At 41.2% G+C, this 13,315-nt stretch overlaps 1 protein-coding gene across 2 annotated transcripts in view; it reads right to left on the bottom strand.

Annotated features, from left to right (window-relative positions):
- Positions 1-13,315, bottom strand: part of MYOZ1 (myozenin 1) — a 493,538-nt gene that overhangs the window by 56,860 nt on the left and 423,363 nt on the right. For both annotated transcript variants that reach the window (XM_069240546.1, XM_069240547.1), the window contains exons 4-5: positions 10,850-11,108; positions 4,246-4,432 (exon numbers count right to left, since the gene is read on the bottom strand). In XM_069240546.1, coding sequence (XP_069096647.1) covers positions 4,246-4,432; positions 10,850-11,108 — 446 coding nt within the window. The remainder of the gene's footprint in view (positions 1-4,245; positions 4,433-10,849; positions 11,109-13,315) is intronic.

The following is a 13,315-nucleotide window of genomic DNA, read 5'->3' as shown; positions in this document are numbered from 1 at the left end:
TATATTTATAAGTACTACTTGCCACTAGAAGATACATAATTAAATGCAACTTTGTGAGTCATTACTTACATAAATTTCATACACCATGCTACATTTAACAGAGATCGCACAACATCGGCACTGCAATGTCATAATCAGTACTTTTTATGTGTAACATACACAGTAAAACATAATGTATACCTATACAATTAACATTAAAGCACGAAAGCTAACACTGACAATTTACCTAGTGCACAGATTAACACTGCACCTTTGGAGTACACCTTACCAACAGTGGATTTACCAATTCAAAAATTAAAGCTACAGTACTTCATCATCCTTTCAGAACTCTCTACCATGCATGTTGAACCGGGACCTCTCTGCATAGTCACCCCCAACTTTTTGGCTTCATTGCCTTCTTTTGCTGAACCTGTTTTGGTGGCTTTCAGGACTTTGTAATCTTTACCACTGCTAACCAGTGCTAAAGTGCTTGTGCTCTCTCCCTAAAACATGGTATAATTGGCCTACATCTGGTTGGTACCTATACTTTACTTATAAGCCCCTAGTATATAGCACTTTGTGTAGCCAGGGCCTGTAAAATAAATGCTGCTAGTGGCAGTGGGCAGCACCCACTGTGCTATCCACTAAAGTAGTATTTCAAAACATGTCACAGGCCTGCCACTGTAGAGTGTACTGTTTTAAACTGCCATTTTGACCTGGAAAAATAAACCTTTTTGTCTGGCCCAAACCTTCCTTTTTAATACATATGTCACCCCTACGGTAAGCCTTAAAGGCTCATAGGGTGCAGTGTGTAGTATTTAAAATGAATGTTGTGTGGGTTAAAGTTTTACATGTCATGGTAGTGAAAAACTCCTAAATTCTTTTTTCACTACTGTGAGGTCTGTCTCCCCATTGGATAATATCAGGTTACCTTATTACATTCAGTAAGTGCTAACGTTTGATTGAGAGTATGTAGAAATATCATGTTTGGGCTCAAATGAATTGTAATGTAAAATCCTCTTTCACCGTAAAGTAGTATTTTAGATTACAATTTTGAAAATGCCATTTTTGGAAGGTTCTCATTTTCCTGCTCAAAAGCTTTGATTGCATTTTAGGAACTTGCAAATTCCTGGGCCTGTTAATGGCTCCCAATTAAGAAAGCATATTGGGCCTAGACAGTAAGCAATAGTGGATTAGCTGTGTGCAAAATGGTTGAGGGCAAAGATGTCCCATGCAACACTTGCATTTCAAAGGGCTTGACTCCAGCACACACAATGGAACCTGACTCTAGTATTTTGTCACCTAGACTTTTTGGAGCTTTGGTAGGGGAAGGAACTTTCCAGAACCGGTTGTAGGGGCAGCCTCTAGAAATTTCCCCACTTCAACGGATGGCATCAGGTGTAAATATTGGACCTCCTGAACCACTCTTCAGTACACTCCTGGATGTGCGTCCTATACAGAAAAGTGACAGCCTTGTACCCCTGGTGACTGCCATGCTTCTTCAGGTCTGGCTGGATCCTTAGAGGACTGCCCTGCTGCTTGAGGCTTGCTTTGTTCCTCAGAAGACTGCCCTGCTGCTACCAGATGACTGCCCTGCTACTCGAGGCTTGCGTCGTCCCCCAGAGGACTGCTCTTCTGCTTGAGGCCAGCGTTGTTCCCCAAAGGACTGCCCCGCTTGTTAAGGCCTGCCTTGCTCTCTGCAAAGGACTTGCTTCCTTCATCGCAGACTACCTGAGTGACTCAAAGGGTCAGTTAGCTGACCTCCTGTTCTGAGCTACAAGGACACATCATATTCCAGAGCCTTCTCTGATACCGCCCAGCTAATCTGCTGCTACTGGATCCGCCTATACCTACCTGAGCCCTTCTGGCCTCCCCTATAGTGAGCCCCTGATCCCCAAGAAGTGCCCTCCAGGCTCTGGACAGTTGGTTGTCATCAGGGTGCACTACTCTACATGAAAAGTAGAAATCCTTAAGTTCTGAACACTTTGGGGGTCATTCTGACCCATCGCGAATGACGGAAGCACCGCCAACAGGCTGGCGGTGCTTCCAAGCCCATTCTGACCGCGGCGGTAAAGCTGCGGTCAGAAAACCGGGGCCGGCGGTTTCCCGCCGTTTTTCCCCCGGCTGGGCGAATCCGCCAGGGCAGCGCTGCAAGCAGCGCTTCCCTGGGGATTCTGACCCCCTTCCCGCCAGACTGTTTCTGGCGGTTTTCACCACCAGGAAGAGGCTGGTGGGAACGGGTGTCCTGGGGGCCCCTGCACTGCCCATGCCACTGGCATGGGCAGTGCAGGGGCCCCCTAACAGGGCCCCATGAAGCTTTTCACTGTCTGCTTAGCAGACAGTGAAAAGCGCGATGGGTTCAACTGCACCCGTCGCACGCCCGCAACACCGCCGGCTCCATTCGGAGCCGGCTTCTGTGTTGCAGGCCTCCTTCCCGCTGGGCCGGCGGGCGCTAACATGGTTAGCGCCCGCCGGCCCAGCGGGAAGGTTGGAATGCCGGCAGTGGTCTTTTGACCGCGTAGCGGCCAAATGGCGGTTCCCGCCTGGCGGGCGGCGGCAGAGTCAGAATGACCGCCTTTGTGCCAGACTTTGAGAAGGTAGCTTTTGCAGCAGGACTAACCTGGTCACTGTTTCCAACCCATGCACCATTGTGTTCGACCTGAGCTTGTGACTTTCTCCAGGTGTAATGCAACCAGACGGCCGCAAGTGGTGCTTTGTTCTAATAGGAGCTATACTTACCTAAAACTTTGAAATTGCATATTTCTAGTTCTACCATTTTGGATTTTTGTCATTTTGTTTTCATTTTATTTATTAAAATTCACTCTATATTTCTAAATTGGTTTGGGAATGTTCTTGTGTTGCGTTTTCTCTTTATTATTGTTTGTATATTGAATGAATACTTTACAAAGTGCCTCTAAGTTAGGCTTCACTCCTCTTGTGACAAGCTACCAGAGTGTTAAGCACAGGTTAATTTAGGGAGACTTCTGCTTCACTCTGACAAGGATTGTCGTTGTTGCTTGAGAAGGGCTTCACCCCCGTCAATCAAAACCCCAATGTCCTACAATGTGACATTATGAAAATCATATTCTGGGACATATAAAATATATTAACTTATTATTTCCACCTTATGAAAACATTTGACTTTTTCTGTTGTCAAACCACACAGAAGACCACACATTTTAAAAATAGTCTCACTCTTGCTATCCATTTAAAACTTGGCACTACCATATCCCCTGGGTGCAAAACACATGGAATAGCCACATTAAGATGTTGAGCCATTGTTCAGTTTACACATGACCTAGATGACTTATTGTTCATTATTTCAAAATGTACATTTGTTTATTGTGAACTAAGAAGCACCACCGCATGCATTCATCAATTGAGAATTGCATGATTATTGTACATTAATTTTAAATATTCATGGGCCAAAAACTGGGATTTGTACACAATTCAATCTAGCTCACAAAATTAGCTCCTCTTCAAAAAGCAGAGAAAGCACTCCATACACTGGTATCTATTTTGCTATTTCCATTGCACTAACATTTGTGAAAAATAGCACTTGTTATATATAGACTCAGGAACATTATTTAACAGTCCTAGACCTGCTAATGGATCATCTAAGATTTTACTGGAATTAAAATCAGTTTTAATCCCTTTACTGGTCCTTTCAGTCTTCTCCTCCACTCGCAGCTTGGTGAATCTAGACCAGTTGATCCCTCATCATCCACTAAAGAGACTTCATTTTAGATCTTATTTTAACCAAAGATTTCAGGATTTCTGAAACAACAGTGTCCTCTATGCTATTCTTAGTTTGAAATCACTCAGCCAGCCTAGCTGTCCATTGCTAAATTTAGTACAATTTGCTGCGGAAAAAGGAAATAACACTGCTAAGTTTAGTACAATTAGCTACTTGCAGAAAAAGAAATAACAATGTAGTCTAAACTTACACCTTTTGCTAGCTAAACTTGACAAGCCTGCTCCAGGAACTGGCACTGTAATACTAGTACAGATTAATTTGCCCACAGGAACTGGTAAACAACAAAAAGGCCTTGCCAGGATGTATAGCAGAGACAGAGAGTAATGATAGCACACCACCAATCCGCCCAGGGAATAACCAAGGGCAACCTGACACTAATTTTCAAGTGCCACTGCTTAATCCTTGTCTGCTCTCCTTTCACTCCTTGTGTTTGCAAACAAATCCAATCTAGGTCCATTGCTATGGAATCAATGTAATCATTACCATCATTGTATTTATATGTGTCTCACCTGTTAAAACACTTGTAAGGGCAAAGTTCAGATTTTGAACCTATGGACAGCAAGTCTATGCCGATAGTTGTAGCTTGCTTAGGGTCAACTCCCATGGCTTTTTCCCAAGGAGAGATATAGGTTTTGAAGACAGTTATTTGTTTTCCATCTCCTCCTCCACCTCCAGATTTGTGAGCCTGCTGACCACCTGTATAAAAATAGAAAAATATGGGAAGAATCTAGTAAATTGGAGCAGAAGGGATACATTTTATTATACATCAATACTCCAACAAATAACACATCAATTTATTTGCAGGGAGTTCTACTTTGAATAAGCACTCAACGTGTTAATGTTCTAAAATGTACCAAACGATGTTTGTATGTAAAGGTTAATTAACTTATCAAGTTAGGTCTGAGGTCTTCAGAGTCAGTCTGGTCCATTAGAGATTTAGGGCCTGATTACAACTTTGGAGGATGGTGTTAATCCGTCCCAAATGTGACGGATATACCACCTACCGTATTACGAGTCCATTATATCCTATGGAACTCGTAATACGGTAGGTGGTATATCCGTCACATTTGAGACGGATTAACACCGTCCTCCAAAGTTGTAATCAGGCCCTTAGTTCCCCTGTGTGAGGTGTACCTCCTCACATATGGACCTCAGGATTTGGAAACATCTTCTATCAGTCCATAATTTCTAGAATGGTCAGTGCTTTTGATTATAATGCAACACACATTTCTAAGACATAGAATTCTCTTGACTGTTCCTAGAAAGCAATGCCCATAATATTCAGATATGTTTCAATAGGAGATGTTTCCAAATCCTGAGGTCCATATGCGAGAAGGTACACCTCACACAGGAGAGCTAAATTTCTCATGGACCAGTCTGACTCTGCAGACCTTAGCCCTCTGTGCACATGAATTTAAGGCAAATGTCACATTATTCTGTAGTTAACATATTTTGTGTCCCAGTTGAATTCTCTTCATGGTGTGGCTCTTGAATAATGAGTGCAGAATATCGTGGATAAAATATCAAAGGACAAAAGATCGAAAGGTAAGTATGTATAGATTATCTATACCTAATCCCATATTTATGTAACTTGATGACATACACCATGAAGATATATATGAAGTTAAGAATAGCAGATGTATACTTCCTTCTGTGCACTTACCTTTTTCCCTTAATATTTTTTCCATGACTTATGTGTGCCATGATATTACTCTATTCGGTAATCAAAAGTACAGTCTTTTTATTATGCAAGCTTAGAGTCCAATACATTGAGAATTGAAGGGGACAAGCTAATTTCTGGTTCAAGAGCTCCTTCGGATTAGAGTATAATGAGGGGGAGGTGGAGTGATGGCGAGAAAGTTCTCTATGGCGAAAATGCATTATCACAAAGCACTGGAAAAGTCAATAATAGATCCAACACAGGCAAAAGAGCCTCTTTATAGAGTTTTGAGTTTGTGTATGTGGTATTTTAGATGATTGAGTGGGTAAATGCAAGAATGAGTCGATGGATGAATAAATGGATGCATGAGTGCATGGATGATTATTGACAAAGTGCACAGAGGTAAGGATAATTTAATTGATGGGTGGAAGCATCCGGCCATGGGTACACCAGGTGTTTTGAAATGATGGGGTCACAAGGAGTTGCAAGTAGCCCTTCTGGAAGTGGAAGTGAGTCCTTAGGGGATTGGCTGAGTCAGTTGGGGAGACAGTAAAGAGCCATCCCTTTCTGTTTGTGAACCCCATGATGACCACAGGAAAATAACAGTGATGAAAGAGTATTGCAAAGCCTTAATAATAGTAAGTTGTATAAATTTGACTTAAAACAACAACACTGCATGCATGCTATTTATATTGTGTTGCCTAATATAAACATTTTACCAAGAGAAAGCCTTCGACTTTGCTACTTTCTAAAAGTCAAAACTTTAAGAAGAGGTACTTTGCAATTCTGTGAGCTCTCCGTAGTAATTTCTCCCTGCATTGATAATGACATTGGCAATATTTTTCAGAAGGTCTGTGATGGTGCTTGAGCCACCGAGAAAAATACCAATACGCATTAAGACATCCTCTGCCAACTACAATGAAGATAGATAATTCGAGCAAGTTTTACTGCTTATATTGGTGGCTTTAATTCAAGAAATCAGCAATCATTACCTGGAAAATTATTGTGACCCACTGTTTTTCATTTATTGCTTCTATTGGCTATGCTATTGCCAATAGTTTTACTATTATTTATTTATTTAATCAGTGTGCACATATGGGTAATGTTGGACTGCTATAAAAACAGCAGTTTTATGCAAGGCAGCACTATACATTATGGAGTTTTTTAATCCCCCTCCCTCCACAGAACCCCATGGCAAACCTATGTAGTCTTCTCACATACTCGGTTCTCTCTACATAGCCAATGGTTCCATGTGTGTTAATGACTTTCTGTTTGCTCTGAGCTCAGTTTGCTTCACCCAGTTCAATTTTCTATTGCCAGAGATGTATATTGCTCCTTGTGTCTCCATAAGCTGTCAAGTGCACTCTTGAAATCAAAACGCATCTGACTGAATACTGACTGGACATGCTTTACCTGAGCAAAAGCTGGCTCAGCAAACCTGACACTCGGTGATTGCCAATGGTCAACATTCTCCACAAAGCAGACTAGTTGTGCTGAGGGGCAGGATTACCTTCATCCATAGCACACATTTCTGCCCACCACCCTGGACCTCTACCTTCTCCAAATGACTGGTGCTATATTGTGTCCTCCACAGCAACTTCACTTCACACAAACTGCTTGTTCCACCCACCATGTCCCTTCTCTACTTTGATCAATATGTTTGTTGAAACAGCCATGTCTCTAAATCCAAACTCATCATCCTAAGCATCTTCAACATATCTGAAGACAAAGCTATCTCATCTAGCTCCTATGTCTTTATTCACCACATAAATTCTCTTGTCCTACGACAACTGATTTTCTGCCCCATCCACTTGAAATGCCACACCCCAGATATTTTACTGCCATTGATGTTATTATCAAATGCTTACAACCAATCCCTATGCTCTGGTCAGATTCCTCACACTGCTTTTGCCATTCCTCTACTTCATTGCCCACATTTTAGTCTCCATCTTAGATTGAACTCTTTAGGTTGACATCTCTTTCTCTTGATGACCTTTTCCTCATTTTCTTGCTAATGCGTGAATGTGCTGGTTGTGCATCTCTGATGGTCTGTAGTGTGTACGGATAGTTCCAGGGTTGTACATTTAGGAAGTGATGCCATTGTTTTGCTTTCTTGCGGTCTTCGTTAGGAGATAAAAAAAATTGCGCCTGTTCTGCGCCTCTGTCACAGAGTGATAAAAGCAGTATCTTATTATATAAACAACTTCCGTGCTAAAGCTCAGTGAGAGGGGGCACTTCTACACTGGGATTATCACGGTACCTCTGAGAACTGTGACTGAGATGCAGCCCTGCTGATTCAGACTTCCATCCTGCAAAGGAAGATAACCTGTACTGGCTTCTTGACACCTAACACCTAGGTACAGGGTTAGGCTATCCCAACTGATCTGGCAGAAGGGATCTCCTACTATGTTCTCATTAGTATCATATTAGAAACATACAAACAAACATTAGCAACAGTTAACATGGTTGAATTGTTCATATTGTTTACCATTCTAATAATGCTGATTACAGTAGTATGTCTCATCTTTCTAATAATCACAGCTAATGCTTTTTATGTAAAGAATACCATAATTTCAATAAATGTTTGAAAATGCATTCTCATATCTTTCTTGTGTTTACCTTGGGCATGCAAGTCTGATCAGATGAGAGGGTTAGATCTGTTTCCATAGATTCCTCAGGAATCAGAGTGTCATGTTAGAGAATGCCAACAACATCTTGACCCCTGGTCAGTTTAGGGTTTCTATGTGGTACAGTGATCTGGTCGAGACACATCAACACTTACTGATGATATATGTGGACTAAATCTCTATTTCGTGAAGTTCAAGGTGGTCTAATTCACAGTCCTGTTATGTTTGTAGGAACCGTATAACACATCCATCGCTACCTTCTATGTGCTCACTGGTAGATGCAAAATACAGTCCCATCAGAGCATGGAAAAAAAGTCTCCACCTTAACCAAAGCACACTTCCTTCCCAATTTCCATCCTGACTTACCGAGAACCCATTTAAGCTACTATTTGGTCAGAGCTCTGTACTCTGCTCATTGCAGTTGCACAGAAGCATGTTACCTCATCCAGAAAAAAAACAAATTCTCCCTTAAAAAATAAACTTGACCAGGTGGTTCATACCAGAGATCTCTTAATCCAAAATTCCTTTGAACTCTTCTGGACATATTTGTTGCCTTCGGCCAAATTTATGTTTGCCTCTCTGAGATGTTACAAAAGACACCATCAGAAATCCCAACCAAGCCTATGTGACCACGAGAATTTGTGATGCTTTGAAGACCTCAAGAACGCTCTTCACTCTGTCCAATTTCTACTCTGTAGCAATCCTAGTGTCTCATATCCAAATATCTACTACTCTTTGTAAAGAATTGTCCACTTAAACCTTTCACAAAACAAGACCTCTTCACCGCAACATCTCCCACCCCCTACTCACTTTCCAGGTTCCCTATCACAGTACTCATAATATTCGCCCAGCACCAAAACAGCTGTGCGCCACGCACTAGAGATAATCCTATTAGGTGAACCGCAATGTATCCACGAACAATTTTGACTCACCTCTTAACCACTCTGTCCGCAACAATTAATAAAATTGTACATCCTTTTTCTAACTGACCATAGCCCTCCTAAACTCTTCCCTCATCTCCTTGGCATGTAAACATTTAATCACATTGTCACTACACTGCTTCTAAATTCCGTAGTCTGACTTTTCTAGTTTAATATACGAACACTGTGCTGCAGCTTCGCATAGGACTTCTTAGGCCTTCCTTTTCTCAACTTGTACCTGTGCACCGAGTCTGGGTGATACTATTATTTTACTCACATTTGATTCTTACATTTGAGATTTGCATATCTTATTAAGGATAGGTAAAATCCTCAACCTTACCTACATCAGTATCATAAGGTCATGATGGCAATCCATTACTGGGTATAAAACGTGCTGAAGCTACATCGAGGCAAAACTACAGTTCTAGGCTCTAATGGGAGTTCTCAGTTCTGCACTAATGCTGGCAATCGCCCCACTGTCCTTGTCAGGGGTAAGGTTTTTTTTATCAACGGTGGAAGCAAGCAAATCATGTGACAACTTCGCTTGTTTCGCTGGTTTTACTAATCTTGCGACTAACTAAAAAATGAAAGGTTTGTGAAATGACATGCAGCACACGTTCTAGCAGTGAGAACTGACTGTGAAACTATGCATTTGTCACTACGAGGCCGGTAAGTACATGTGTGCACGGTTAGGCAATATAATAATCTTTGTGATTATTTAATTAAGGTATTTATACTTCTCGACCAATGAGAGTACTCTTCCAAACAACTTTCCCTATAGAGAAGCATGTGTGAGGCTCCCACTTGCTGGTTTGCCTGACCCCAAGCCATGGTCCTAAAAGCAACTGTGTCGGGCTGCGGACCTTTCTTGCCTTTTGATCAGCCATACATCTGAAAAGGCAAAATTAAACATTTTCTAATTTCGCCTACCCAACGACCTTGTCCAAAATACTTATTTCTGGTCATATCCTTGGTATAAATCAAGATTCTGACTTCTCATCTTCTCCCAAAATAATTTGTTAGCTCAGCTTTACACCGATGATTGTTAAAAAAGCTCTCATCGGAGATTGCATCTACTCCATGCACCAGTCCTTCCCAATTCACAACCTCCGAAAAGTTTAGAATGCTGAAGCTCTGCTCCTGCTCAGTTTCAAGGAAAGTAACCACATTACACCAGCCACATAAGATGTCAATTAGCTTGCAGAAGCCACACTTATGTAGTTCAGACTTCACTTTCAACATGAAAGACCCACTATTCATTGTAACCACCTACTAATGATAATGTTCCACCAGACACCACTCACAATAATCATTGCTCTGCGCAAGCTCTCATTGATCTTATATCTAAACTTTTGATCCTTTTTCTTTAGTGGATTAGTTACTGTACAAATCACCTATATTCCATAATGCCTAAAACGTGTCTCTCTTCAGCTGCAAGGATTTCCTGACACTCACTAATATGGCTTCTGTTTTCAGACTCTGTGCATAAACTGCAAAACCTTCAAGCCAAAATAATAATGCTAATAATATTATTGACAACACGAATAATAATAAGTATAGTATAAAACTACTATTATTACTTCTACAGCTAATAAGAAGAAGAAGAAGAGGAAGAAAAAGAAGAAGAAATAATAAGAACATAGAAGGGTTCTAGAACTTGTCATAGAATTAAGCTGGCATTTTTACATATTTAAAATATCAGTACATAATATTACTTAACAATTCTACTCTTTAGTCAAAAAGCAGAAAATGTGTTTCTTATTGGCATATCAGAGCTTCTTTGTCCTATGTTCAATGTTATTTAGTTTATCATCCTTTGCATGTTTGGGACAATCTTGCCTATTTTCATGTGAGCCACTGTAATGCTGCTGTGCAGTAGAAGTTAACAACTACTAGGAATACTTGCCTTGTACACATGCCCCTTCACTCCTGCCAGTCCCTGCTTCTGTGCCTCCAGCAAGGCCACTGGGGTGTCCCATTCCGGCAGCCCCAGCCTGGCCTCCACTCCCAGGTTTGGGTGGAGGAATGGGGGGTTGTTGCATTTGACATCCGTACTGGGTCACATTTACACTGGACACCATTTGTCCGCTTCCATGCATGATTCCATAGCCGCTGCCTTGAATACCTCCTTCTGTGCCAGGTGGGATAAACTTCTGAAAGTGATCCTAGCAAGGAGAAAAAACAGGATTTATTCTAAATATGTTAAACGACTGAAGAATATTTGAATGATCATTTCCTGCTTTGTGCCCTAAAATCCATTTAAACTAGTCTCTACCTGACATTTTAGCCTCATCATTCAGCTCTCCAGAGGCGTTACCTTTTGTTCTCATCTCGTTAAGAATGTAACAGCTGATGTGCCCCAAATGAACACCATTCAGGTTCCCATGCTGATACCTGTAGTCAGTGCAAAGCTTTCGGACACGGACGGACTTTGCTGTTGACAGTCTTTGAACGGTTTCGCTAAAATACGGCAGATTATAAAACTTAATCCAAGGTGATGGTGATAGGTAATGGGGTGAAACTGAGGAAAGTCAAAAAGTCCGATGGGGTAAAATCTATACATTTCCTGATTATTTAGAATACGTATTTCTGCATGTGGTTGATGGAGCAGGCAGCTGGAAATAATCACAGTTATTCACCAACACACAGCAGTAGGCTATGGCGGAAGAGCCTTGCCCCACTGACGAAAAGCAGAAAAATAAAGGGATAATAAAAGTATTTTATTATCCCTTTATTTTTCCACCTTCGTAGGGCAGGGCAGGAAGAAGAGTGGTATGTGTGCTTTTAAGGTCGCTTGTCAGTTTGACCGGCCGTCCGATGCCAGCCAAACTGACATGCTCACTTAGAAACACTCCATCCAGCTTTATTTTACAGCCATGTGGAGATTATGCACAGTGTCCCACTCCCTCCCTGAGTAGCATTTCTGCACGCTCAGGCCAATTGCTGCACTTCTTTCATGCTGTGTAACAGCATGAGAGAAGCGTCGTGATTGGCTGGGGAGGGAAGCACACAAGATGAGACGGCTGCCGGGACCAGCGAATCAAGCAGGGGCAGGTAAATCTATTTATTTATATATTTTTTTAACTGCTCCCCACACTCCCCGCTCTGCGTGCTGCCACTCCACCCCTTCTTGGAAGCAGATGCGACTGGTAGGCGTGCTGTTTTTTATTTATAAATCTGTTTATTAGACACAACACAAGTAGAGGTCAGATTAAAAATGCTAGACAATAGACTTAACACCTCATCTTATCCATCTCCACAGTGCATTACCTTCAACGAGAACATGTATTTCCAAGTATGCTCATGGATCTTGATTCACCAAAATGCTTGGTAGTGGAAGTGAAATCACACACCATGAAACCTTAATTAAATTACAGAAAGTAGTATCATATGACCTTTGACTCTGAATCATTACAATATGTGATGTCACATGACCTTAACCATGATGCCAACACAATAAATGACGCTGATTAAGTTCTATAATAACTGTACAATTAATAAAACAACACAACACAGACAAATGTGCTGATGCCACCTGTATTAGAGTGCTGACATTATAAGCTAAGGGAACATTACTCCTTTCTCTTTGTATAACATGAAAAAGAATGTTTTCATCTGAAGGCAACATAGCACCACAAAACACAGACAACATTGGTACCTAAATTACTTACACCACAAACTATCATGATTTAACCTGCTAAGTGTGGGTGTCGGGCAATGGCTGAGACTGCACTACTTCTCCAGTGTCTTTGTCGGTCACTGGGGAGGCACTATAAGGAGCCTCTGATGCTTGCACTGGAGCAGCGGTTCCCAACCTTTTGACTTCTGTGGATCCCCACTTTATCAATACTTGAACCCTGGGACCCCAACTGAATCATTATTGGAGTCCAGGGACCCCGCATTGAGTGATTACTGGAAACTAGGGACCCAGGCCTAAACATTGTCGATGATTTGAACTGCAAAACAATATACAAAAATACAGAAACAAGCATTCCATCAAACACATCCACAAATGATAACACATTTTATTTAATGTGCAAAACAATAAAATAAAAATATTACAAATGCAAATTTTAATTTCAATAGGAAGGTTGGAGCTTTTATAAATTCAAATAAAGCTACACATCATTCATACTATTTTCTATTTGATGCACCTGCACTGCTCACACAAATCAATCTGAGGATAATAATTTAATTTTTAACCTCCAATTTAAAATTCCTTGACATTTACAGTACGTTTTAAAATTTTCAGTTATACATTTAGCCTCTTAATTTATATACACTTTATTAATTTGTTAATATTAGTTAATTTTCGAAACAGTCATAGACACCCCTGAGGAGGTTCTGCGGACCCCCAGTGGTCCCCGGGCCA

This window comes from Pleurodeles waltl, chromosome 6 (genome assembly GCF_031143425.1).
Source record: "Pleurodeles waltl isolate 20211129_DDA chromosome 6, aPleWal1.hap1.20221129, whole genome shotgun sequence".
NCBI lineage: Eukaryota > Metazoa > Chordata > Amphibia > Caudata > Salamandridae > Pleurodeles > Pleurodeles waltl.
The sequence above is the reverse complement of the archived record's forward strand: the minus strand, read 5'-3'. Positions and strand labels throughout refer to the sequence as shown.